Here is a 26,131-nt window from a genome sequence, read left to right as displayed (position 1 = left end):
CATGGTCATATCCTTCTTTGAAAAGCTGTCTGTAAATATAAATAAGCTATAAAATTGCAAACTGCATCCATTTTGCAGCTTTTGGTCAGCCTATAAAATTGTTTTGGTTAAACAAGTAAGGTAAACTTCTGTCTTCTGACATACTTTGGAAGGACTGAGTAAAGAATTAGGTGCAATGAGATCTACCAAGTTGTACAGTGTCACTGCTTTACAAAGGGAATATAAGCACGAAAGCAAAAAAAATGTCACATTTAAGTTTGATCCCTGTAGAGGATGTGTTAACTTTTATATGAATCAACAAAACTTGTTATTTGACCAGGTGTTCTGTAAACCTTTGCATATGACCATACACCACAAAGCTCTCTCCTAACTATGTGCCGCTACAAAAGGCAATTTTTATTTTGTAATATAATGTTATAAATACTAAAACATAGTACACATGTTCTTGCACAGTGGATAGAACTCTCTTTATCTTAAAGTTCATATACCATATGAAAGGCCTGAAGAGGATGGATTGAGGCTTCAGAGCAGCAATCGATTAACAATTTATTTTCCTTCCTCAGTTAAAGAACTGAACATTGAGCAGATCTGGCAAGCACAGAATGGTTACATATGACATTGATAACCACATATAGTGCTATCCTCCTGCGTTGAGCTCGGTCAATAGCTCATACTACAAGGACGCTGCACATCCTTTAAGAAGCTGCAGGAAGGGAAGCAAAATGAGGTCAGTGTAAATAAATAGTCCGATACAGCTGCGTCTCTGAAATAAGTGTTTGTCTAACTGGACATGTGTCTGACAGAGAGATGCCTGTATCGGTCTCAGTACTGAATGCCACATATGTATGTGTGTGTGCGAGTGTGAAACGCAGAGAGACAAACAGAGAGGCAGGTGGCACTGCCGCTTTGCGTTAATTCACAGCTTTTTACCAGCTCCCCCAAGCAGCAGGCAGCAGACAGCGAGCTGCAGGGAACAGAAGGTGTGAGGGATATGGCTGCTTGAAACAAATTGATAAACTGTGTGTGTGTGTGCATGTGTGACATGCAGAGAGCATAAAGAACACACACTGTAGTCAATCCTTAGTCCTTACTGGCTTGTTAGCTTGTGTGTGAGTCAGGGTCCGATCGATATATCCTTAGTATTAAGGTTACAGAGACTAAGCAGTGAACAGTACTGATGGTACTGAAATAAAAATTCTTGGCCGAAACCAAACTCAGGACACTGGGCTGACAACAGCTGACAACAGAGTAAAACATAGTGTTTACAAAAGATGCAGACTGCAAAGACATTCTTCCAGAGCTAAAGTCCATGTCCCCCACGCAGAGAAATTTGAAGAGCTAGTGGGTTTCAGGGGTACTATGAGATGAAGGGGTCATGAAAAAAAGTTCAAAAATGCTATCCTACTGTGTGCTGTCCTCCTGAACCCTCCCATTTTGACTGTTATAAGTGCAGAGCAGTGTTGCTCAGTAACCTGTCGTTTTTACATACATTTTCACGTGAACACGCACCTCAAAAGACTGGTCTTACACCTAGGTGTAACTTTGGTTGGTGAAATGTGCATAAAGTCCTCTCAACTGCTTTAAGCTACAACTGACTTAGTAATTCAGACCATCTCAGTTAAGACTGAAAAAAACCTGGCAGATTTGTGGAATTCAAAGAGAACAAACGGTATTTTCAATCACTATTTCTCAGATTTTGACACTTTGTTGTAGACCTCTTCTTTTAAAAGCCAAACCAATCACTGACCCATCACATCAGAAACCATTCTTCACTCATTCCACATCAGAAATGCATAAAATAGCAAGAAAAGAGTTTACAGCGGATGAAGTTGCTGCAGCAGTTTTGGAAAGTCGTAACGAAGATAACGGAGCATTCTGATATGAAACATACGGGTGACATATGCAAGTACCTATAAAGGCAAGTTTAAGACGGTATGCAAGTAAAGTTATATTTGTTTAATTCAATAAAGTGCAACACAAGAGCACTTAAAGAAGCCATTGCAGAGTAATAATCTGTGCCAACATAGTCAGCAAGGTGGAAGATTTTTGCTAGTCGCATATAGAGAGACTTCATAACTGTGTTCACTTTTATACCAGTATACATCCCACCCCAATACAGGTTAAACTGGAAACTTGAACACAAAGCACAATCATAGCTAAAATAACAAGAAATAATCACCTTTATATTCAGACCTGAACCTTTAGCATGACGTTAACAGAAAAACCTGTGAAGAGCAGTAATTCAACATAAGAAAAGTAAGAGTTCATAGACCTTTAAAGTCATGTTGTCAGTCTGTAGTTGGAGTCATGTCTATATTAGGTACTCTGGGTCTAAGCAGGTTTTCTCTATGACAGAAATAACTGGTGTTTTGAAAAATTGCTTCAGTCGCATCCTGTGGTAATCTAAAATGGTCCAAAGCTGATATGTTTTGCTGTAGGGACATTTTTCCTCTAAATGTTGTTGGATTTTCTGAATAATGACGTTGCTAATTGCTATGTGCAAGCTAACACTGCTATGCACTTAAATTGACATCAAAAGCTTGGCACCCTCACCAAAATACCCCAACACAAACGACATAGTTTTGTCAAATGTGGTATTTAAGTTACTTTGGCAGTTTTAGGTTGCAGTTTGAGTAGCTGTTGTTGGTATATAACAGTGCTTCAGTTTAACTGTAGACTTTCTTCCATGCAACATCATTTCCAGTGTGCCTCCTGTGTTAACTTGCTTGTAGCATGTATGTATCTTCATAATTTGCCTCTTAAACAACCATTCAAATTCAGAGAATCAAGTGACACTTAGGGAAAAAGTGTACATAGGACAAAACTGTATTGGCTTTTTGATTCCCACAGGAGGCGATTGCAGCGACTTTCAAAAACGCAATTTCTTTTTCTCATTGAGAAAACCAGCTTAGATGTGGAGTTCCTAATATGGGCAAGACGCAGACAACAGAAAGATTCATGACTTCAGAGAAGTCATGCAACATCCACTCGTAAAATATTAACATTATTTAAGACTCTGAGAATCTCTGCTACTTTTAGAGCTCAGCTGATTGAGAACTAACCAATCGCAGTTGACTGACAAACATATTTGCCATCAAGCACTATTTAATTAAAACTACTATAGCTTTTGACTAGCTGATATTATCATTTGTTTGGAATGTTTAGCTGCTTAAAATTAGCATTGTGTTAAAACGTGCATATCGGTTGAGCCCTATATAGTCTGAGAGTGTGTGTGTGTGTGTGTGTGTGTGTGTGTGGTTTTGGGATGAGTTCTCATAGCCAGACAGGGGCTCAGCATGGCTACAGATTGGGCCCTGCCTACTTGTCCATGTGGGTGCAGGGTTTGTCTCACACCTCTGCCTCCCCACAGAGATCCCTTTATCTATCCATCCATCCATCCATCCACCCATCAACCCATCAGTCCATTCAACCAGTACCTCACAGATGGCTGGATGGATGGAAGGCCAATTGTTTTGGACAATGTGAATCCCTTTCAAACAGTATCATTCAGTAACAGAGCACTGTCTCAAACAAAAACCCCCAAATAATACATTAATTAAAAGATCCACTGGACATATGAATATGATATGAGCATGTCAGTGTGGTCAAAGTTCTTGTGTGCTGTCCTACCTGAGCCAGGGGCCAGTAGCCAGCTGTACAGATAGCCAGCCGCCAGTGAGAAGTAGAGCACCAGGGCCCGCTGGCTGTTGACAGTGTCCAGGATGTGCTCCACCGTGACAGGTGTGTAGGGGTCGGAATCTTGTTGGCCCGTTTGCCGCTCTACCAGCAGGTCGGCGAAGGCCCGTGTGCGGCCCCGCTCTGCCACCGCCAGCGTCTCATCATGGTGACCTGGGATCGGCAGAAGATTTGGATCAACACAGCGACAAGTACTGACCAACTGTCTCAAAATAAGATCAGGCTTTTACAGGCCACTGGCTGCATAAATTAAGATGAAAAAGGTTAGAAGTTTTCTTAAATCAGAATTCTGCCAGAGAATATGCATCCCATGCGCTATTTTCTATATAGTGCTAATGCATTTAATGCATATCTAAGCTTAAAACAACAATTTAATTAAACACTAAATCCACACAACTACGCCAAATGTAGTTGTTCAGCCAAGACATGTTTGGCATCTAAAGTTTAATTCTCTACTCCTGGAGCTATGAGGCTGATTAGCACCACATATTGTGTGAACTATGGTTATTTATAAAAACGAACAAAAGCAAAGCCAAAATTCAAGATGACTACTGCATCTGTTTTTAGCTTTGTGAGGTACATAGAACAGTTTGTCAATACAGTGTCAAACTCCACATGAGCAAGTCTATTTGGGATTATTTAAACAGATTCAAATGTGGTTTAAGACAAGCATGTACTATTTTAAGCATGCAGTTAGTACAGTTGTTATCGGTGGGTTATATGCTTAAATCACGTATTTCACATTAGTCTTGTAGCTCTTGTAGTACAAAACTGAAGAAGCAAACTTTGGACATTAAACTTGTCTTGGCTGACGGACAACATTTGGGGAAAAGGGAAAATGTGTAAATTAGATTTTTTGCTGAAGTCACAATTCATTAGTATATTAGTGTAGTGTTGAAAACCAACCAATTATCAGACTATGGAAGCAGATAAGCATTAAATCTGTCATTTTGGGCCTAACAACAGTGCACTACTGTAGCCTACTGCACAGAGAGAAGGAGTGAGATGGCACTTACCAAGGCTGACAAGGACTCTCTGGAGAGCTTGGTATGAGGAAGTCTGAAGGTCAAACAGGGAGAGCTTGTAGTCGGTGCTGTGCTGAGCCTCATGGCGAATGGTCTCAAACAGAGCAGAGGCACGGTACAACTGAAAGGGAAAATTAAAAGGGAAAATGAAAAACATATTCACAGCTGTACAAGATCATGCATGAATCAATGGTTAGTATCACACAGATTGCAAAATTTAAGAGATGCTTTAACCTCTTTCCGCAGGTCAGTAGAACGTTGATATTTTTATCAATTTTTTATTTAATGATTATTTTCTTCTTTTAAAATGTGTTGTTTTAATCATGTTTTAACTTCCATTCTCCTTTACTTTATGTTACTTTTTAAATTGTCATTTGAATTATCTTTGCATTTTTTCATTCGTAAAGCACTTTGAATGACCACAGTGTATGAAAGGTGCTATATAAAAAAACTTGCCTTGCCACTTTGTGTGAAATGTTGTGACTTTGTGTTGAGCTTCTAGTGAGTAATAAGGGAGAAAGAGGAGGAGTGAGAACCCCCTGCTGTAAATACAATCCTCACCTCTCCATAAAGACGGTTGTGTTGAAATAAAACAGACACAACTGTAGCTTTCTTCATATTAAAACATCATGTACAACTACCACAACAAATCAACAGCATTTAGACACAATAAAACACTTTTTTTAAATGTGTTCACCTACAAGGACAAAAATCCAGCTTCCAGTTTTGTAAATCATTTTACATCATATTTATATATATTATCAGCATTACTGAAGAAAAAAACTATGGCAGAGTTTAACCGAGGGACCGCAAAGGCAGAGAGGCAGGCAGAAATAGCATTTTATGGCTCAGGGTTTTCCTGCAGTTATCTGCAACCAACAGCAGGTGGCAGCAGGCCTCTATGCCTAGAAACAATTCCCCTGTTAAAACAGGCTCTCTGCAGCAAGGGAATATCCTTCCCCCCTGTCTCTTGGTCTTCTTTCATCAGAGAGAAGACACGAGACGTAATACGCCTCTGTCTCACAAGAGTTCCTGAGGCATAAAACAGGAGCTGAATGTTAATTCAGGCAGTAATGTGAACTGGTTAATGAGGGCTTTAAAAAGGCAGTAAGGTGAGAGAGGCATGTTTGTATAACAGTAAGGGGGGAGTCTCAGATCAAATGGAGCTGGAGACTCACAGCTTTTTCGAACCAGTCTGTTTCTCATTTAGCCCTGTGAATAAAGAAGGTTTGTATGGCATAAATGGCGTGCTTTTCCTCACTAACGATTCCCTCCCTTCGCTTGGACAGACAGAGAGATGGAGCCACAGTTGTCTGTCTGCCAGTGTCTCTCACACACATATGCATACACACACCCACACCCCTTCTCACTGGGCATTTTTCCACTGCACAGAGTATCAGAACCTTTGGTTCCAGCAAACTGGAACTGTGCTTTTTCCATCGGTCATCGGTCCAGCACCAAAGGCTCCAGTTTTATGTTCTTTGGTAGTCACTCAATATTAAGTCAACAGGATACTTGAATGTGTTTTATTCTGTTTTTGAAGCTGAGCCAACAACAATTTGGCGAATTCTTTACTGTTTCAGGTGAAGATAAAGTCACTGTTATAAGTGCTATTATGATCACTTAGTGCACAAGAATGTAAACAAAACAATTCATTTTTGTGTCATTTTTTAGAGTTATTACTTTTAAAAAACATCACTATGGTGAGAATTTAGTTGGGAAGCTAACACTAATGCTAACAGCATTGATGTTAGAAGCCACAGAACAAGAGTTCATATCTTCACTAACCTCTCCCTACATTCAATCAGGCAGCAAAACTTTGACATACATTTTAATAAGTCCTGTTGAGAGGAGGCAATTGTTCACAGTCTTAAAGGCAAGACATGGCATAAATCATCCAGTGGCACTACTGACTGTATGTAGTTCTGCAAAAGTTGGAAACTGGAATGGCCAGTAACTTGTTTACTGCAAGCAAGTTTAAAAATGTCTGAGAAATAGTTATGCTTCTTCCTTTGCTTGCAACATTCTCTAGATGTATTGCCTTTGTGATTGAACTCTAGAAATTACATAAAAAACCTCTTGGTTCATGGAATGGCAAACATTTATCTACAAATTTGCAAAGGAAAGGCATTAGTGGCTAATGTCCCCTAGCAAATTATAACTGATGGCATGGTGGTTTAATGGTGTATTAGTAAGTATAGGTTAAAAAGCTGAACTTTGAATTTTCAGGGAGTTTTTCAAGCGATCTGGCAAACTTGCAAACTATTAATGATAAGCTAGCTAGCATGATAGCCTATGTGTCAGTTCACACTCTAAAGAGAACATTAAAAGGAAGACTCTAGATTTCTTTGTTAGTGTGTGTGCACATACCAGTGCAACATATCGTCTCATATCAGCCAATAACTAAGGCAGCTAAGTAGCCAAACTGGACTCTTGCAAGTGGTTCTGACGGTTGCAGTTGGCTCTCAAGCATGCAGTAAATGAACTAGGACCAGAACCGTTGGTAACTGTTTGCGTCATTTCTTGTTTCAGATCGTGCAGTGGAAAAACGCCCACTGTCAGGTCCTGCTGGAGCTCTAGACTGCGTCAGTCTAGCAGACCGTATGTATTTGTTTGAGAAAATGTATTACTCATATGAAGCTTTAGTTTTGAATAGTGTGCCTTTGTGTATTAATTGTGTATTTGGCTTGCGAGTCTGTATTTATGTATTTATGTATTTATGTTTGAGTGTGTGTGTGTGAGTGTGTGTTTGTGTGTGTGCTGCTGGCTAGCAGGGCTGCGGCAGTGGAATGCAGTGTTCCTTTCGTCAGCATCCGCCAAGGCCAGCCTGCAATCAATTAAGAGTGGAATGCATTGGCAGCGCACAAACGCACACACATAAAAACACACACACACAGCCTGAGATCTGCAGCAGGCCACTCCAGCATCATCTATCCATCTCAAACACACACACGCACACACTTATACTGAGTCATACAGGAGGAGGGGTAGGAACAGCGAAACTTACAGCATTAGTCAGGAACACACACGCATGCACTCTCTACAGAACTTTCTTTCATTTTCCACCCATTCAGAATGACCACACACATTAAAGAGTTCTTCTTTTTCATTTTTTAAACTGTTTATACAACAACAGCTGCCCTTTGCATTAAGTGAACATCTTACAATTAATGGACCAATGGAAACGGTCCAAAGATACCTGTATTAAAATCTTACATTACATTAACTAAAGTTTTTGTTTGCGTCTTTCTCCCGTAAAGTTCTCCTTTTAGAGATACAAGGTTTTATTACAACAGCGACAGTATACAGTACTGTGCAAGGTTTTCATTTTTCGGAGTCAGAAAACAGAAACAGTAACCAAAAATTACACAGAAGCCTCAACAATTAAATATTTTTTTCAGTATTTAGTGTGTCCCTCCTTTGCCTTTATTACAGCTTCCATTCTTCTATTACATTCCATGGAAACATTATATGCATTTTTTGCCATGTACAGAACCAGAGGCCATCCTTTCATTGATTTCACTTCAGCAGCCAACCAGTCAGCGATTAAGCACAAATGATGCATTTTTTAGGGGCAGGAAAAAAACTGAATATATTTAACAGAAAATTAAAGACTTTTCAGAGTGTCAAAAACATCTGCGCAAAAAAAATCACACCTTTAAAGTAATCACAAACACATTCAATGATGTCGAGGTCTGGACTCTGCGACGGAAAGTCCATTTTTCTAAGAACAGCAGCAGCTTCTTTGTTTGATTTGCAAAGTCTTCTCACAGTGGAAGGATGGACAGAAACATGTATGGATCTTTTCAGATCTGAAGCAAGAGTGGAGCTTAAGGTTCTCCTCTCTCTCAAATATGAAAGCTTTAGGTAGGGGTTAGTGGTCTACCAGGTCTTGCACGGTTGATAAAAATCCTATTTCCCCTATATCCTGCAATAATTCTTTGAACTCCAGTTTCTTGTTTTTTAAAACACTGTTCCTTTGACTTGCCCCTTCCTTATGAAAGTAGATTTGTCTACATCCAATCTCTCCTGAAAATGTAATACTTAACAGTCATTTGAACTGGAAAATAAATAAATGAAGGGTGGTGTGTGACCTTTGCTCGGTACTGTGCATGAACCTATCAGCAGTGTATGCATATCTCTATGGGGTCTGCCGTATGGCGTGCCTCTTTGATTGACGGCTACTTTCACAGATGGCTGAGGAGGACAGACTGAAGACACCTCCCCCTCTCTCCCTCAGCTACAGGACGTCCCTCCCCTCCAGCACAACTGTCTAATTGACCAGGCTGACTGCAGGATGATATAGAGACATTATCGTCTTATCAAGCGCCTTTCCCCAAAGACCCTTGGTACATAAGTAATCACACAGATATCCACTGACTACACAGGAAAATTGTGAAAAAAGGCATGTTATCATAGCCAAAATGTATAAGCAGGAAGTCCAATCTTCAGCCTTTCCCCCTAAGGAGCTCTATCTCACAGCGCTAGGCACAAGCAGACGATTGCAGAGCCAGCACTCTGAAATCAGCTCCTCCATCTGGCTTCGCAGAAAGTTGAAACCAAAGCGGCCCGAAAATGCCGGAGGCCCGAATGCGATCTCGAAAGCCACTGAGCTCGTCCCAACCCAGTGACATCCATAATGAAGCGTTAAGGAACAATTCTGAAAAAGCTGAAGTGTTGTGAATGTTTATGCTCTGCTGGTCAAAAGTTTGGAATCACTGTTTTCATGAATATAAAACCAATGTAGTCACACACAAATGTATAAATGATTCTAATACAGTATCCTTTGGTTCTAAAAGGTTCTAAAATGAGACACCTGGATAAGAATGTCTCACACTGACAAAACTTTAATAACCTGAAAAATTATTGTAAACAGACCAAACAGCCAAAAACTTGTTCCCAAAATACATTAAATATTGTAAATATATCTGGCACCTAGCTTATAATATTTAAATCTACACTGTATGTTATTGTTGAATATAAAATAACAAATTATTAAGACTTTTAAAAGGTACTGTATGTGCGCATGTGCATGTTCATCAGGAGGATCAGCCCTAGCAGGCGTTTTTCAGGACGCAAAGAAGAGGAGAAGAGAGGCACGGGCAATGTTTGCTGTGCGTCTGTTCTGACAGCACTAAATCAATTAGGGACTAAAACGGAGCGAAAGGGTGTGGAACAGCTTGCATTCCTGCTCATCAAACTCCAGGCTCTTTGTGTGCCTCTCAGAATGATGGGCCTTCTGGAGATGACAATTCCACAAAGATTCAAAACAGACACGCACACACACACACACAAAAGCAACCCGCCTACAGGCCAATCATTAGAGCAGCCTGGGAAAGTCTAGTTTAGTCTAAGTGTAGTTATGGCAACTTTAGTGGAGTCACAGGAGCAGTGGAGTGAAGTAGATCACAAGATTGTGGGTATACAATCAAGTGTGTGGGTGTGGGTGTGTGTGTGTGTGTGTGTGTACCTGGTGCTGGGCCTCCTCCAGGTTGCCGCTGGCCCACAGAGAGAGCCCCAGACGGTGGCGGATTTTGGCCTCATCCTCGCGCCGGCCCAGCTGCTCCGCCAGACGCAGACCTGAAAGAGACAGACAGGCAGACGGCTCTTAAACAGTGTTATTTTGTGCCATTTACCAGATCTACTTTGTATTTAGGCATGTAAACGTGTGCTCATAAATATAGAGTGCAAAGGATTAAAACTGTCAACCATTCTGCTCATCCAATGCCTTGCATCCACAAACATGCACAGCTTGTCAGTTTGGAGACGTCTATATCTTCAAAATATTTTTAAAACAAATATGCATGTCTTTTTTGTCAGTTTGCAATAATTAAAGATTAACCAGGGGGCTTGTCTCTAAGAGGCAAGCTTCAACTTCAAGTTCCTGACACTGCAGCCGTAGTTAACTCCTTTAACTTTTTTCTGCTATCTCAGATTTAGAAACCCCAGCTATGATTACTCCTTGTGTACACGAAAGCGTGACATTAATGACAAAATCCTGCTTTGTCAGGCAGGCCCCAGTTTTATTTTAAGGAAACCAATTTCACACATATAAATGTTTGTGACAGCACTGGTGACAGTGCTGAAGCCCACACATTTTGTGCCCCATTTTGTGTTGTAACATCCTCACTCATCAGCACTTAAACCTTTAAGGCATTCCAACCACTTCTGGGCTAGAAGATGCTTACCACCATGGTCAGCACAGTCACTCCCAGGTTAAATGTAACTATACTTCTTTAATCCACTATCTTACACAAAATTCAAAGCCTGACTTCTTCCAGAAAATAAAAGCTTAAAAAAAGTAAACCATCTGCTTCAGTTTTGGGTGCATGTTAGTCGCATTCTGGCCATGTTATGTACAAAACTGCAAAAGCCTAAACATGCAAATTGTGGAAAGATCTCACAGCAAAATGCAACCAACTAAAAAGACTGAACTCTGGAAGTATGGAATAATATACAAATTTCTTTGAAAAACTCAAAGCAAGTCTCTAATTCTTGTTAAACACATACATTTTGGCTGACCAGTTGGCTGCTAAAATTGAGATAAAAGGATGACCTGTGACTTTTGCACTGTACTGTATATCTGGTGTTTCCATGAGGTACTGTTTCTTAGCCTCTTAAAATCCAAGGCATATTACATCCTAGGTCTTATTATTCAGTAACTAAAAGGACTTCAATGTAAACTGCCTGAGCTATTCTTAGGTTATAAAAGTGCGTCATAAAATTTTAGACTAATGTAAGAGAAGCCAGTAGAACATAAAACATTCAGTACTGTCACTCAAGAAGACAACTATTCCAATCTATTAAAGTAAATTTTAGTCAAATTTTATAGGCAAATTTTAGTATTTGAGCTAAACTGTCTAATCATTACAGACCTAGACTAGTTAAAAAAACTGTTCTGCTGCCTTATCTGGATGCCTTTCTTACATGCAGCGTTTCTAAGGAGCAGACAGAGCGTTGCTTGTAGAAACCTGGGAACATTCTCCTTCTCATTCTAGCTCTGAACTTTATTCTGAAGAGCCCTTGGGTTCCTTAGACACAAACATTCCTCCATATTTACTCGTACACCAAACACAGCCATGCAAGTACACACAAATGTGTACACATCCAAATATACCAGCAAACAGACATTATCATTATAGTTCCAAATGCACAGACAAGCAGCCAATGCAGTTGTAATGGGTTTACAGCTTCTGCGAGGACACAAAAAGAGCAGACAGCCATTCTTACTGTAAGTCCATTCTCACTCTTCTTAAAGTGAATTGCAGCTCCATGTGCTGTACAGTTTTAATCACAGCTGTCTTTCACAGTTACATGCATACACGCACACACACACACACACACACATACACACACACACACACACACACACACACACACATTCGCACTCCTACACGTGTGTAGGGGCCATATTCAGCTAATTGGCTGTCAGGCAGAGGAATGCAGTGGTTTTGTGGCAGGTGTGAGACAGGAGCTGTGAGTGTGGAGTGAACTGGTCTTTTCTATCTCCTCCACCTCCGATTCACATATAGGCCATTAATAGCCAGGAGACTGGCTGAAGATGACTACAGAATTGTGTAGATGATACTTGGACTTCCTCACTGCCCTCGGTCTGACAGCATTAACACTGGGTCTATCAGAGAGAGGACAATACCAATATGTTAGAATAGGCCTAACTAGATAAGGCACAATCCAGTTTTTTACTGATTGATACAGATACTGAAACCTTATGTACTGGCTAATACTGAAGTTTTTTCCTTTAAAATCTGTGATGCTTCTGCTACTAACTAGTACTGTGGTACTCAAGTCTAGTTTCGGTCTTGTCTCAGTCTCGGCCACTCCTGCTCTCAGTCCCAATCAACAGGGGTTACAAATAGCAAATAAAACAGCGAAAAACCTTCATCAGACATGTCAGGTTTGCTTCAGCAGCAGCAGCTAAGCTAATCAGTCAGAAATGGTTCTGAAACCACAACCTGGCCAAGTGCCAGATAAAGCCCTAAAATGAAAGCTAACGCTAACATGTATGAGTCTATGACGAAGAACAACGGCTGTTTTGCGTGATCTTGTGTGCAAATCCCAGTTCAGTTCAGAAATGAATAGCTATGTTAGCTGCCCAACTAACCATCAAACCACATGGCTTGCTCACAGGATAAGCTGAAAGTGTACTTTTTCGACAACATTACTTTTATACAGAGTAAAAAAATAGGACTTATGTTAATGCTAACGGGTTAGTGTCTTTGATTTAATGACTTTTATTGAATAACCAGCAAAACTGAGAGAGTAACACCATTTAATTTGAGAAGGCTGAAATCCCTGAAATAGCTTAATGTCAAGTCCTGGAGAATAACTGGCCTCGCTTTTTCTGAGTGCATAGGGTGGTCCTTCTTTGCCCTTCACTACTCAGCATGATGCTAGCCAACGCAGGTGTCTGATGTAACTAGATTTGTTCCAGAACATGGACTAGATTCATTCTCCTTTTCCTCTGATTTGCGATTTTCTGCTAATATACCAGGTACTGGATCAGTGCCATCTCTATGACTAACCCAATCAGCACAACTTCAGTAAATAAGATGTCAATCAATTAGTATCCCTATATCCTATAACCAGAGAATTTAGTCCACAAACAACCAGCCAGAGGCAAAAGATTTTAAAATGTGTCTATACAGTCATTCTGTACCAACATGGTGGAGGAGAGCTGGTCTACCTACAAAACAATACAGCAAGCAATATACCAGACAGCAAGATAAACTATTCAAATTTTAATAAACATCTATGAGAAGATGATGATGAAAGGGAATGGCCTACACTGACAAAGTGAGCTTGCTAGTAAGACCAAAATCTCTGGTTTCAAAGGAAAATAACTGCATCTCTTTCATTTAAAGAACTGAAAGGTAGAATTTTGTCACTGCAGTGAGACAGCTGGTCTTATATGGCCGGTCTGGGCTGCACTAAAAATAGCTTGATTAGCTTGCTGATTTGGTTAAAAGTGAATGTCCATCAATTAACATGCCATTTGCATAATGCTACTAGGTGGCTGGTCATTTTCATTTACTGTTTTGACTGGACTATTGCTATAAAAAAGTATAGAAGCAATTCTTCATAGAAGTGAGGCCAACGTTTTCCACTGTGTGCACCAAGCAGGCACACGCTAGCCATATTAATTTCATATTCAAAGAGAAAGCAGCATGGCCTGAAAAACATGAAATTGCAGAGTTCCAGGCCAAAGCAGTGAAAGAATGAAACACACAATGTGTCTTTCTTAGCACAGGAAGCTGGTGTGAGTAATCTGCTCAATGCATTTAGAGAAGCCAAGAGTAACTGTCTCTGAATAGCAGAGGGTCAACACATTAAAGTTGAAACATAACTTGACACATGCCTCCTTAAATAAGCTCTTTTTTTAAGTTGCACTTATCACAATGAGATTCCGTCCCCATCTGAAGCAGAATAATCCTGAGCAGAAAAAAACAGATCGATCATTATATGTGTCTATATAAAGGTATAACCTTTCTGGTTGATGACAATCTCAGTGATAATACAAGAACTAGTCCACGTGCTGTGAAAAGTGCAGACACAAATAGGAATGCACGCTATTGCAAGCATCAGTATTGGCAGGAAATTGCTCAAAAAAGTTTTGAGCATGGGATAGATGACATATTTATTGCCCTTAAGAGAAGAATGTTTAGGCGACACTGGGCTTTAGTTGCCAGAAGCTTACATAAAGATAAATTACTCTTCAGTTGCATAATTCAAACTGTCCTGTAATTCTTTTAAACTTAGCCGCAACAGTTGCAAGCGCCTCAACTTTGTGGAACAGCCAATCAATACAACGATAACACATCATGTGATCATGTCTAACGATACAGTTAAAATAACGGACAAGAAAATAAAACAGTAAGTTGTTTTATTGGGTAGGTGAAAAAGAGATGACTTTACGTAAAGTTGGAAGTGTTCGTTTTTTTTTCAGTAGCCAAGCTACAATAAACAAACAAACAAGCGTCTTGAAGAGAACATTTTGGCAAGCGAGTGGTTTAACTTGTCAGCTAATAACAACAGCTTAAAGGCTGCTTGTGCCACAGTTTATTCTTTTTTATTAGTCGGCTGGGGCGGCACGGTGGCACAGTGGGTAGCGCTGTCGCCTCACAGCAAGAATGGTCTGGGTTCGATTCCCAGCCGGGTGACCAGGGTCATTTCTGTGTGGAGTTTGCCTGTTCTGCCCGTGTCTGCGTGGGTTTCCTCCGGGTACTCCGGTTTCCTCCCACAGTCCAAAAACATGCAGTCAGGCTGATTGGACATGCTAAATTGCCCCTAGGTGTGAGTGTGTGACTGTGTATGTCTGTCTGCCCTGCGATGGACTGGTGACCTGTCCAGGGTGTATCCTGCCTTCCGCCCAATGACAGCTGGGATAGGCTCCAGCACCCCACCGTGACCCAGAAGGATAAGCGGTTTAGATTATATATGTATGTATTAGTCTGCTGTTATCATGATCTACATAGCTAGCTTATTCATTTTCTCCTCTCTTGATGCCCCCTAATTTTACATAAAGCGCAGATTCCCTTGGGAGCTAGATGAATGCGGTTCTTGGTGAACTTGTGGCGATTCTAGGGCAGAATGAGTGAGACATCTACTACGATGTAACTATAATGGCTACATATACATTAGTTTTCAAATGTGTAACATAAACAGAACAGATTAAAAATTCACATCCATAGTAAATAACTATAGACATATAGATAAAGACAGATATATACACATAAAAAAGAACAGCAAAGGCATCTGGAAAAATTAGATTCTGTATGTGCAAATTTAAGCAGCACCGCATACATGACTATATAGTGAAAAGATACAATACACTGAAAAATACGAGTCTGTGTAATGTCAAGTTGAATGGAAAACCTCTGACATGTAAACAACACTCAATTCCATATGGTATTCTGATTTTTTTGGAAACAAAAGTTAAAGCTCAGTGACTTTTAAAACACTAAGCATAAGCCACAAATGTAAGTATATGCAGAGAAGAGTTACCCATGGCAAAATCAACTGTAAAGAAATGGCTACGCTAGGAAGCAGAAGCAGGGCTATTTTTGTAAGCAAATGCGAAAGTGCTGCCAAATCTGTTAGCTAGACAGAGTCAGCAACGGAGATGATCTCAATCTGTGGTGGATTAATTTGATGCCTTCTGAATGAGGGAGCAGCAGTCGTTGGCTAGATGTACGTTAAAATGCTCATGTGAGCACAGGTGGCTTTTTTTCTGACTGACCTGTTGCTCCCTTGCTGATTTTGAGCATGCGTTCTATTTTCCACTCTTCTTTCCTTTTACTCATTTTGCAAAGATGCTGTACGCTAGTTGACTTACAGAACAAGCCAACTTGCTGACTAGTACTACTGTCCATCTTTGATCTGATGCCATTTATTATGTGCATGCTTTAAAAAGTAACTTCAACCAATTGTTTGATAGACTACGAGCCAGAGGCAGAGCACCAGTTCAGTTCATGCATTTGGCGTGACTGCCAAGGCTAAATGACAGGCCAGGCCATCAGGAAATCTGCTGGTCTTCCTAATAACCAGGCCTGCTCCCTAGTAACACACACAAGGTTACAGGGGAATTCCACCGATTTTTCAACATTTCTGTATAATTCTGCATAAATCGTTGACACGTAAACAAAGTCACAGACGAGCTGTCAGAGTGCCAGAGTGGTTTAATGTGAAATGCTTCACTGTAGAGAAACTTACTGACTGGGATTTCCTTACAGCGGTGATGGGAACCAAAGGTCACAATTTTTACAACACAAATATTTTATTTACTGTCCAAAACCACAAAAGAAGCTATGCTTACTCTGACTTTTTATATGTAATGTTGATAATAATATAGCACAAAACAATGTCTTAGACACCAGGCAGTGTCTTCAAAACTTTATGTGAGGGAGCTTTTAGTAGCATTTAATGCTTTAGATGTCCGGTTTCTCCAGCACCACTGTGAATAATTCTAACTTGGTAGGTTTCTCTGGAACAGAGCACTGAGCATTAAACAATTCTAAATTTCTTTGTTTACATATTAACAATTTATATAGACAGATATTATGAAAACTGGTGGTATTCCCCTTTAAATAATGGAAGAACAAATGAATAAGCCACTGCCACACTGATAACCCATTATTATGGATCACCACTAATATTCAATTTTTATGCAATTTAGGTAAATATAATCATGATTATTAATTTTAATGTGTTTACTAGTCAAATGCAAGCACATAATTTCTCTTTTCAAACATCTTCAGAAGTAATAAACAACTGAAATGGTTCAGCCAAATAATTATCCTAGCAAATCATGCAAAAACTGCTCAGCGACTGCAGCCCCTTTAAAGAACATCTGTGCATGACCATGCAAAATTTAATACTTAGGAATTTTGTCAAACAAGCAGTGTCAATATACAATTCATCACCAACTGTGAGCCTCTCTCTCACCTTCCTGCAGGTACATGACAGCCTGAGAGTAGTTCTGCAGGGCGTGGTGGGTACGGCCCAGGCTGCTGTAGGCCTGCGTCTTGGCCGCCAGGTCGTTGGTTTGTGCGGCGATGCTCAGGTGCTGCTCCTGATACACCACTGCACGTTCAAAGTTACCCAGCGACTCGTAGGTGAGACCCAAGTTGCCGTAAGCCCGTCCCTGGCAGCTGGCGCTGCCTGTCTCCTCTGCGATCTGCAGGTCACGCTGGTGGAACTGCAATGCTGTGTCATATTCACCCATGAGCTGGTAGACAGCACCCAAGCCGCAGCTAGCCTGGCCCTCCAGCAGCCGGTCAGCGGTGTCGCGGGCGATGGCCAGCTGGCGCTCTAGGCAGGAGATGGCCTGTTCGTAGTTGCCGAGCTGGCTGTGCAGGCTGCCCAGCTCTCCATAGGCCTGTGCCTTCCCGCCGCACTCACCCAGTTCATGGGCCACCACCAGGCGCTTCTCAAAGCACACCAGAGACTGCTGCAGGTTGCCCATGGCCCTAAAGATAGAGGGAGAACACAACATTCACATGTATAACTGGCGACATGTATCACTGTAAGACAGCTTTTTGCTTTCCCTTCCCTAACAAATATGATTATAGGTATGTGCAGAGTCCTAAATCAGCAGGCTAGCCCTCTCAAGGTTAATAAGTATAGACCAACACTTTGGTCAGGGACTGGAAAATTTAGTTTGACTCTAGCAATGAAAACCTGGTGGAAAAATGTGGTCTGCTTGAATTCTGTTCAATGCAATATTATGTTTTTAAATGTCTGCGCAACAAATCTCTACAAGTCTAACGGAGTATCACTATGAAGTGGGGTGAGAGAATAAAAGAATGTCAAAATAGTATTTAAACCTTTTTAATAAACCAGGGGAAAACCAAAGAACAGTTCTTAAAATGTAGCAGCAATATTGCTCCAGTTTTGAAAAACTAAGAGACGGAATCTCAGGGGATCTCAGACTATCCATATCCAACGTGAGCCATTTGAAAAAAGGTAGAAGAACATGTGATATGCTATTTGTAGCCTAATTTGGAATGAGAAATGCAGCCCATCGCCACATAATCTCAAGTCCTGCGGGAGAACGGTATCATAGCACGTCTAAGTGGAAAACTGTCTTGGCGAGGAATTAGAAGACCTGACTGCATTCACACAAGGTGGCTGCCAGAAAGCATTTGCTACTTAAGAAGCCATGTATCATCACGCCTTGTGGTGCAGTCATTTAAAATTACGCCGCTATTAGTTCTGTCTAATGTAAATGAAACAAACAACCTCTAATGCGAGGCCTTAATGAGCCTCTTGTTGGTTGCTTCTCCAGCATCAGGGGGAGCAAGCTTTTTCACCACTGGGGGGGAAACCAGGCTTATTGTCCCTGCTGACAGCGTAATTTACCTTCCTGTTGGACTGCAGCAGGATGATGGGGGGTTTAGAGGATGTCTGATGGATGATAGCATGGATAGGATTGGTATACTGTAGGCTCAGTGGGAGCTCCTCCAACCTCCCCAGCCCCCCAACTGGTAGCATCTCTGACAGTCATTGCACTAGCCCATTCATCAAATCCTGATGCCAATACACTTATACAGAAGAGTGGAGGAGGTAAGCAGAATGGACAGAGGGCTCTGGGACGTTGTCAGAGCATTTAAGCAGCTGACTGGATGTTAATTAAAGCCGATGGGTGGTGCGCGACACTGAGGCTTCTATAATGGCGCACAGGATATGCATGACTGTGCGTGGATTGACGGCTTCGTCAATCAAGGTTCCTCTAACAGCTACCGCCCTCACGTTGTAATAAATTCACAGATATGATTTAAGTAGCAAGACTTTGTACACACTTTGTACAGTCTGTTTGTTTTACTAAGCAGTATGTGCTTTACTATTTTGAACTAATCTGTATTTACCTCAGTTCAAATAAGAAGTTATAACTCAAAGCTTGTTTCATTGTCATGTCTCCATGCCATAAATATGCTAAAATATGCTAAATCAATCTTGGTATTAGAAACATAATCCATAAGATTAGTACTGAAATCAATCTAATATTCTTTGATTGAATTTTACCACAGCAATACAAGGCAAAGAGTCTTACATATTGACTGGTTTGATTGCCCTCTAAGGGACACTATGCAATTCAACCACATAATTTCAACTAAATGGTGGCTATGTGCTAAGGCAGATCTTATATTAGGGCACATGGCTCATTGACACATGTAACAAACAGCCCATTTTACCTGTGTCCATTTCCCAGTCCCCTGTAGGCTTTCTCCTGGTCCTGCATGTGATTAAGACTCTGCGCCACCGACAGGTACTGGTCGTAGTACTTGATGGCCTCCTCGTAGTCACCTAGTGAGTCATAGCAGTCTCCCAAGTTGCCGTAGGCACGGCCGCGATCCAGCACCGCCTCATTGCCGCTGAGCTGCTGCAGCATGGCCAACTGCTGCTCAAAGTAGCCAATCGCATCCTCCATCACGCCCATGTTCATCTTTGTAATGCCCATGTTCCCATAGACCTGGGCCTCCACACTGGGGTCTTTTAGCCGTTGGCCCAGCTCCAGCTGCTCCTCGTAGCACTTAAAGGCCATGCTGTACTTGCCTAGTGACATATAGACAGCCGCAAGATGCCCGTGGGCCTGGCACTCGCCTTGGATGTCCCCCAGCTCCTGGTAAACTTCCAACTCTTGTGTGTGGTATCCAAGGGCCTTGTCGTATTTCTGCAGCATCCGGTATGCAGCACCTAAAGCAGCATAGGCATTGGCCTCCATCTTACGTTCCTTGACTTGATGTGCTAGCGCCAGTTGTTGCTCATAAAACTTCACAGCACCAGGCACGTCCTTCTTGCAGAGAAAGATGTCACCTAAATTTCCCAGAGCGCGGAACCTGGCCTGTGAGTTGTTAAGAGATTGGGCCAAAGATAAAAGGTACTTCTGGCACTCTTCAGCCTTGTTGTAGTCACCCAAGGCTTTGAAGGCCAGGCCTAGGTTGCAGTAGGCTTTGGCTTGACTCAACTTATCATGTAGATCCTTGGCCAGAGCCAGGTCCTGCTCATAGTACTTGACTGCTTCCTGGAAACTGCCCAGGCAATAATGTGCATAGCCTAGGTTGTGACAGATCTTGCCCTCACTCTCCATGTCCTGCAAGTCGGGCGAGAGCCGCAGGTACTGCTCGTAATAGGGCACAGCTTGAGGGAACTCTCCCCGTGAGCAGTGGAAGTTCCCCAGGTTTCCCAGGGCTCGGGCCTCGCTCTGGATGTCGCGGAGCTCACGGGCAATGTTCAAGTGGTTCTGATAGTGCTGCAGGGCTCGGTCATGTGCTCCCAGGGCCTGGTAGGCCACGGCCAGATTACCATGAGTGGAGGCCTGTGAGGCACGATCATTGACCTCCATGGAGATCTGCAGCTCTTGTCTGTGGTACCGCACAGCCTGGTCAAAGGCACCAAGAGCATTGTAAGCATTGCCCATGTTGCCGTAGGCTCTGCCCTGGGCAGCGTAGTCATTCAGCTCCTGGGCAATGGAGAGATGAGTTTTGTGCAGTTTCAAAGCTGTTTCGTAATCTCCTTTCATCTGGTGGATGATTCCTGTGAAAAAGAGGAGAAAGATTCTGATCAATCTTCCCCAAATCTAAAAGAACAAAAGCAATGCCATGAAATACTTCCCTTCCTGAACACATTCTCTGCTCTGCATTAATTTCAAAGCTGTCAGTATTAGCACTGAAATTGTGTTTGATTACAAATGATGTTGTTCTTAACATGAAAACAACAACAAAACCCCTGATGGAGAAACTGGATTATCTGTAAAGAGGCTCAAGATTAGTTGCACATTTTTTAAAACAGCCTCCATGCTGGAAATTAGCATGTACAAACATGACACCATCTCCAAAGGGAAGAGATACAAGTGAGGCTCAACATGCAGCAGCGTTCAAGAGCCTAAAAACAAGATTCGAGCAAAGTGTGTTTAATAATTGAAGAGCAAGTTTGTAAAATGTCTTGAAATAATGAAAAAAAAATACACCAGCTCTGCTTTCCTCAGTCTCAGTGCCTTTCAAGCGTAAGCTCTTCTTACCCAGAGGACGAAAGAACTTCAAACGAAAAAGTCCAAAACACCCAGCTCTTGTCTGTCCTGGGAGAACTCTTGGCAACTTTTGGGGTTCCCTACTGTTGTCTCTGCGCTTTCCATAAAATAATCATTACCATCGTAGCACTAGTCCCACCCCTCTGCTCCCAGCACATGGTGGGATCTGGGAGATAGAGTAGTGAAGGGGTGGTGGTGTACAAGGGGGAGGCTAATGAATACTTATGATGGAAAATAAGTTGAGGGCAAGAGTGGTGGGATACATTAATCTTAGGTCCATGTGATTTGGCTTCCACATCGCAGCGTGTGCTAATCAGTTCCTTTCCTCCACAAACCAGAACGCTGTCTGCTAAGTGCCGTGGATCAGGGAAAGTGCTGGGATGGGCGGAAAACAGGACGTGTGAGCGGGACCAGTAGTGGGCAACTGGTGGCGACGCTTGCGTAATTGGTAAAGAAGCCAGACTGACCAATAATGGGCTGTGTAACCGGGGGTGCCGAGGGAAAATACCGGTGGGAATATGTGTGCATATGAGATGAAAGGGTTCTCTTGGGGGCTGTGGTGCCATTTTTGACAGAGTGGTTTGGAATTGTTGGGGGGGCACCAAAGGACTGGGTGAGCCATGGGACAGGGAGCGTGCATCCTAGTGTGTATGCATGCGAGTGTGCACGAACAGGAGGTGGAAGAGACCATCAGCCATGGACAGGGGATGCCCATCTGCTCACTGTCAATCAGAGCATGCCAAGGCAAGATTAGCAGCATGTGGAAAATCCAATTAGGGCCAGTGCCAGCCTAGAACCCAGACACTAAGGGGCCATTAGAGCATCTCTTCTTACTCAAATGTTTTCTTTTATATGGCCCCAATCTTCTGTGGCCAATTATCAATACTTAACCCTGTGATTCCTCATTTATCAGCGATCAGCATTGGAAAAATAAATCTTGCGTTAGAAGCTTGTTTGAGAAGGATTCCCAGGGAACTCTGCTCAGTGAAACATGCCAGACGCTCATAATTGTGTATCTGTAATAAAAGCTTGGAAGAGTGAAGCCCACGCTCCCCTGAGGATCCATTTCTACACGACTGGTCTTGGCAGGACATTTACAAATGCTATGTCCACAGCATGTCTTGTAAGGCACACCAAACACTGCCAGATCACGAACTGGTTTAACTGAAGCTGTCTAAGCCAAGACAACCATTGTTTAGTATGTCACTGCAAATCATGTTGTATTCAGTAAGATACGTTTAGTCAGTTACATGTACTTAAGCACCATTTGGAGGATTTCAAGGTATGGTTGCATGACAACACTTTTTTTCAATACTGTTTTTCCTCAAATACTCTTTCTCACTTCTGTTTACTTTGCTCATTTATTTAGTCACATTCTGCTGCTGAAGACACATTCATTGGCTTACAAAAACAAAAACATGTGCACAACAAAACTGAATTCAAATGCTGACAGTACTTGCTGTTTTGACCTGCAGCTGTTTTTGATTACTTTTATTACAGGGTTTCTTCACTTTTTTTTAAGTAGTAATATTTAGTTCTTGTTCCTGTAGTTCTGAGTGCTTTTTAAATATTGAATTACCTGAAGAACGGCTTGGCACTTGGTTGAGACATTCAAACAACAGAGAAAATAGTCCCTTGTAGCACAAAATTAATAGCATTGTTTTGAATCAACAATTCCATTTCAGTTTGGACTTCAACCACTATGCCTCTTCTGCATTCAAATACCAACATTTAAGGAATGCAAAGGTATGCTACATGAATGGCTTTTATATATTCATATCATTGGTGCGTATCATTTCAGTACCACATCATAGCGCCTTCGGTAGGAGAGTCATGGCTGGAAAGCAGAGTGTCTCTTCAATAGGTCAGGTAAGAGGATTACTGGGCCACCTGTGGACGCTGCAGGAATGCTCCCTGTCCCCATCCCCAGGGTTAAATCCCCTGAGGCTGGCATCTGGAGCCTGGGTGACAGCAGAGAGGGGGAGCAGGCTGAGGAGTTCACCAGAGGTTAGCACGAAGGTCAAATCTGTCCGAACGAAGTGGTGCATTTGGCGAACAGAATATGAATACTAGGCAGTTTCTTTTTGGCTGAAGCAGCAGCGGAAAGGCTTAAAGTAACTCTGACTCCTTTTGCACAAGTGGATACGGGCATCTCAGCTTTGATGATCCTGCTATGTGGACCAGGCATAGGGCAGTCCTTCAAAAAAACATTAAAAATACCACTCTCCCCAAGCAGCAGTGCTGCCTGATATCACGCAAAATATAGTAATTTAAGATTCAAATGGCTTGCTCCCCCATCCCGGATGACTATGACTTCTTTCACTTCCTAAGCAAATGTCCTACTTGAACTCATTACATAGCTGTCGTATTTGAAGTATTATCCCTCCATAAAAACCGCCACGTTCTGAATTAATTAGCTGGAGAGTTGACTCCTCATCAAAGCTTTAGGGCTCCCCTGACATGAATTTGACAACTTTATGAAAATAGATCAAACCAATATTCATTAGATTTGCGACATGTTTTAAATTCTTAACACTGCACCTTCAATAATGGAAGGCATTTCCATTATTAACTTCTATGCAGCGCCTGTGTCTCTCTTGGAATTGTGATGCAAAATGTTTTTTTTTTTTTAAATGTGTTTGTTCTTATTCCTCGAAACGTGGTCAAAGCCAAATCTTCAAGGCTGCACTCATCTCTCTTGTGTATGAAGCCTAGGGCTGGTGCTTTTTGAACTACTGGCCAAGAAGCACTGTTCAGTGTCCCAACACACTCAGTGAAGAATGCCTAGCGCTTGACTTAGTTATGCAACAAAGTGGAGTTAGTGGCATCTACATGGTTTAAGATAAGCTAGGGGCATGAAGGCATTAGGTTTCTACTGATTAGATCCAATGATCAAAGAGTTCTTAACTGGGTCCTTAGAAAAGGGGTGTATGACTGAAAACTGAATTAAAATGCTGACAGTAATTGCTGTTTTGACCTGCAACTGTTTTTGATTGCTATGCTTTTTTTGCAGGGACGAGTCCCAGAACACGCAACTGGCATGTGTCCGGCCTATTCACCAACCTGTGAGACTGTTTACTTCTTGCATCAGCATGAGTTTTGGTGATCAGCTCACATTCATATTTTACTTGACTGCATGAAAAGCAAGGTGCAAACACATCTTCAGACTATGACTGGATCACTTAAATCACACAGATGGTCAGAGACGCATCTTGACCACATCGAACACAAATGTAAATGGAATGTGTTTTCTATATCCGCATACAATTAAGCTGTAACACGTCAATTACTTGAGTAAGAAAAATGAATAACTTGCACTTAATGGTCATCTTGACTGGAAATTAAATAAATGAAAGGTGTTCTCTGACTTTTGCACAGTACTATATGTTCAGACACAGAGTCAGTGTTTTCTTTCAGCTCATGAAGGGTGATTTTTTTCATGCACTTTGGCCATAAAAAAATCATGATCAGCGCACCCCAGTGATATAATTCCTTCTCATATCAAACCATCTCACAGCATCCCCTAACCAACAGACAGAAGCTGATCACCTCAGCTTTTCAGGAAATGGTGAGAAAGAAAGAGAAGACATCTGTCAGAGACCATGTCAGAACGCTAGCTGTTTTCCTCTGTTATGACTCCTGCCTTTCTCCGGTGCTTCCTGCCTTGGCTCCTTCTATTGCAAAGCCTGACAAGTCAGACATTAAACAAGGCGCTATATTCCATCATGTGATTTATAGCTCTCCAGGAAGCTTGAGGGAGAAATGAAGACAAACAAATGGCAGACTTGTTTACATTGAAATCCTCGAAAAGTCTGGGCTTTGTTTGGCTTCAAGAGAATGGGAAGGTAAATTGCATTTTGATTGACAGCTGTGTCTCCAAGCTAGATAGATCAAACCTCGCTAACAATTTATAGGGCTCGGCATTGCCCCTTATATACTCAGCACAACAGAACTCGTATACTGTTCAATGTGGGCCACAAAAAAACCATCAGTTGTACTGTCAGTCTAACTGTTCCACATACAAAGAATGCCATGCTAGCACTGACATAGTTTAGAGCCCACCAAATCCCAGCAAACCTCGGTTTAAAAAAATATTATTTTCATAAACGGTGACCCATTTCAGAAGATGCCAATATTTGCTCTATTTTTCTGGTGGCTTTGGCCTGGTGCTGCCATTACGCTGCTGCAACGAACTGGAGACTGCACTTAATCCAAAATCCACAAAAGCAGCGCCTCAAACGCTGTCACCAGATCCAAGTGGAATTCTGTGGCTAGCTTGTCAAAGCTTCCGAAACGGTTACAGGACAAAATGCAGCTAATGTAGTATCAAAGCAGGAATAACCATGTCCTTCTGTGGCCTGTTTGAGTGGGCGGGATGCTACAGCACTCACTGGATTACAGTGTGTATTAGATGCCAGGTAAACACAAAGTGTTTGTGTGTTCTGTTGCAGAAGAGCCAGACGAAAACACACTGGAAAGTGTGAAGCACTATAATGACTGTGTACGTTGTCTACAGGCTCTCAGTCCGGACAGCAACGCCTCCTGTTACTGTCCACTCAGCAATAATGTACAGAGATCCAATTCGCCACACTCAGGGCTCGAATATCACCCATCCCACTGAACCCAAAACGCCACTGAATAAAACATGAGAGGTTATGGAATGGAGAGACAGACAGTTCTCTTATGTTTCCTACCTGAGAGATACAGAAAGGTAGGATAAAATGCAGGTTCCTGTATCACCAGCCCTGAGAGAAACGTGTAGGGCTGAAACAATTATTCAATGTAATCAATAATGTTGACAAAATAAAATCAACAACAAATATTTCTGTTGTTGACTTTTCATTAACATTTTCAAAGTGATGCC

At 41.8% G+C, this 26,131-nt stretch overlaps 1 protein-coding gene across 2 annotated transcripts in view; it reads right to left on the bottom strand.

Annotated features, from left to right (window-relative positions):
• The window catches only part of ttc28 (tetratricopeptide repeat domain 28), a 250,475-nt gene that overhangs the window by 31,955 nt on the left and 192,389 nt on the right, over positions 1 to 26,131 (bottom strand). For both annotated transcript variants that reach the window (XM_036595414.1, XM_036595415.1), the window contains exons 7-11: positions 19,433 to 20,774; positions 17,184 to 17,707; positions 10,192 to 10,301; positions 4,713 to 4,842; positions 3,631 to 3,849 (exon numbers count right to left, since the gene is read on the bottom strand). In XM_036595414.1, coding sequence (XP_036451307.1) covers positions 3,631 to 3,849; positions 4,713 to 4,842; positions 10,192 to 10,301; positions 17,184 to 17,707; positions 19,433 to 20,774 — 2,325 coding nt within the window. The remainder of the gene's footprint in view (positions 1 to 3,630; positions 3,850 to 4,712; positions 4,843 to 10,191; positions 10,302 to 17,183; positions 17,708 to 19,432; positions 20,775 to 26,131) is intronic.

This window comes from Colossoma macropomum, unplaced genomic scaffold (assembly GCF_904425465.1).
Source record: "Colossoma macropomum unplaced genomic scaffold, Colossoma_macropomum, whole genome shotgun sequence".
NCBI classification, from domain to species: Eukaryota; Metazoa; Chordata; class Actinopteri; order Characiformes; family Serrasalmidae; genus Colossoma; species Colossoma macropomum.
Note: the sequence above shows the minus strand (reverse complement) of the source record. Positions and strands in the feature narration are given on the sequence as shown.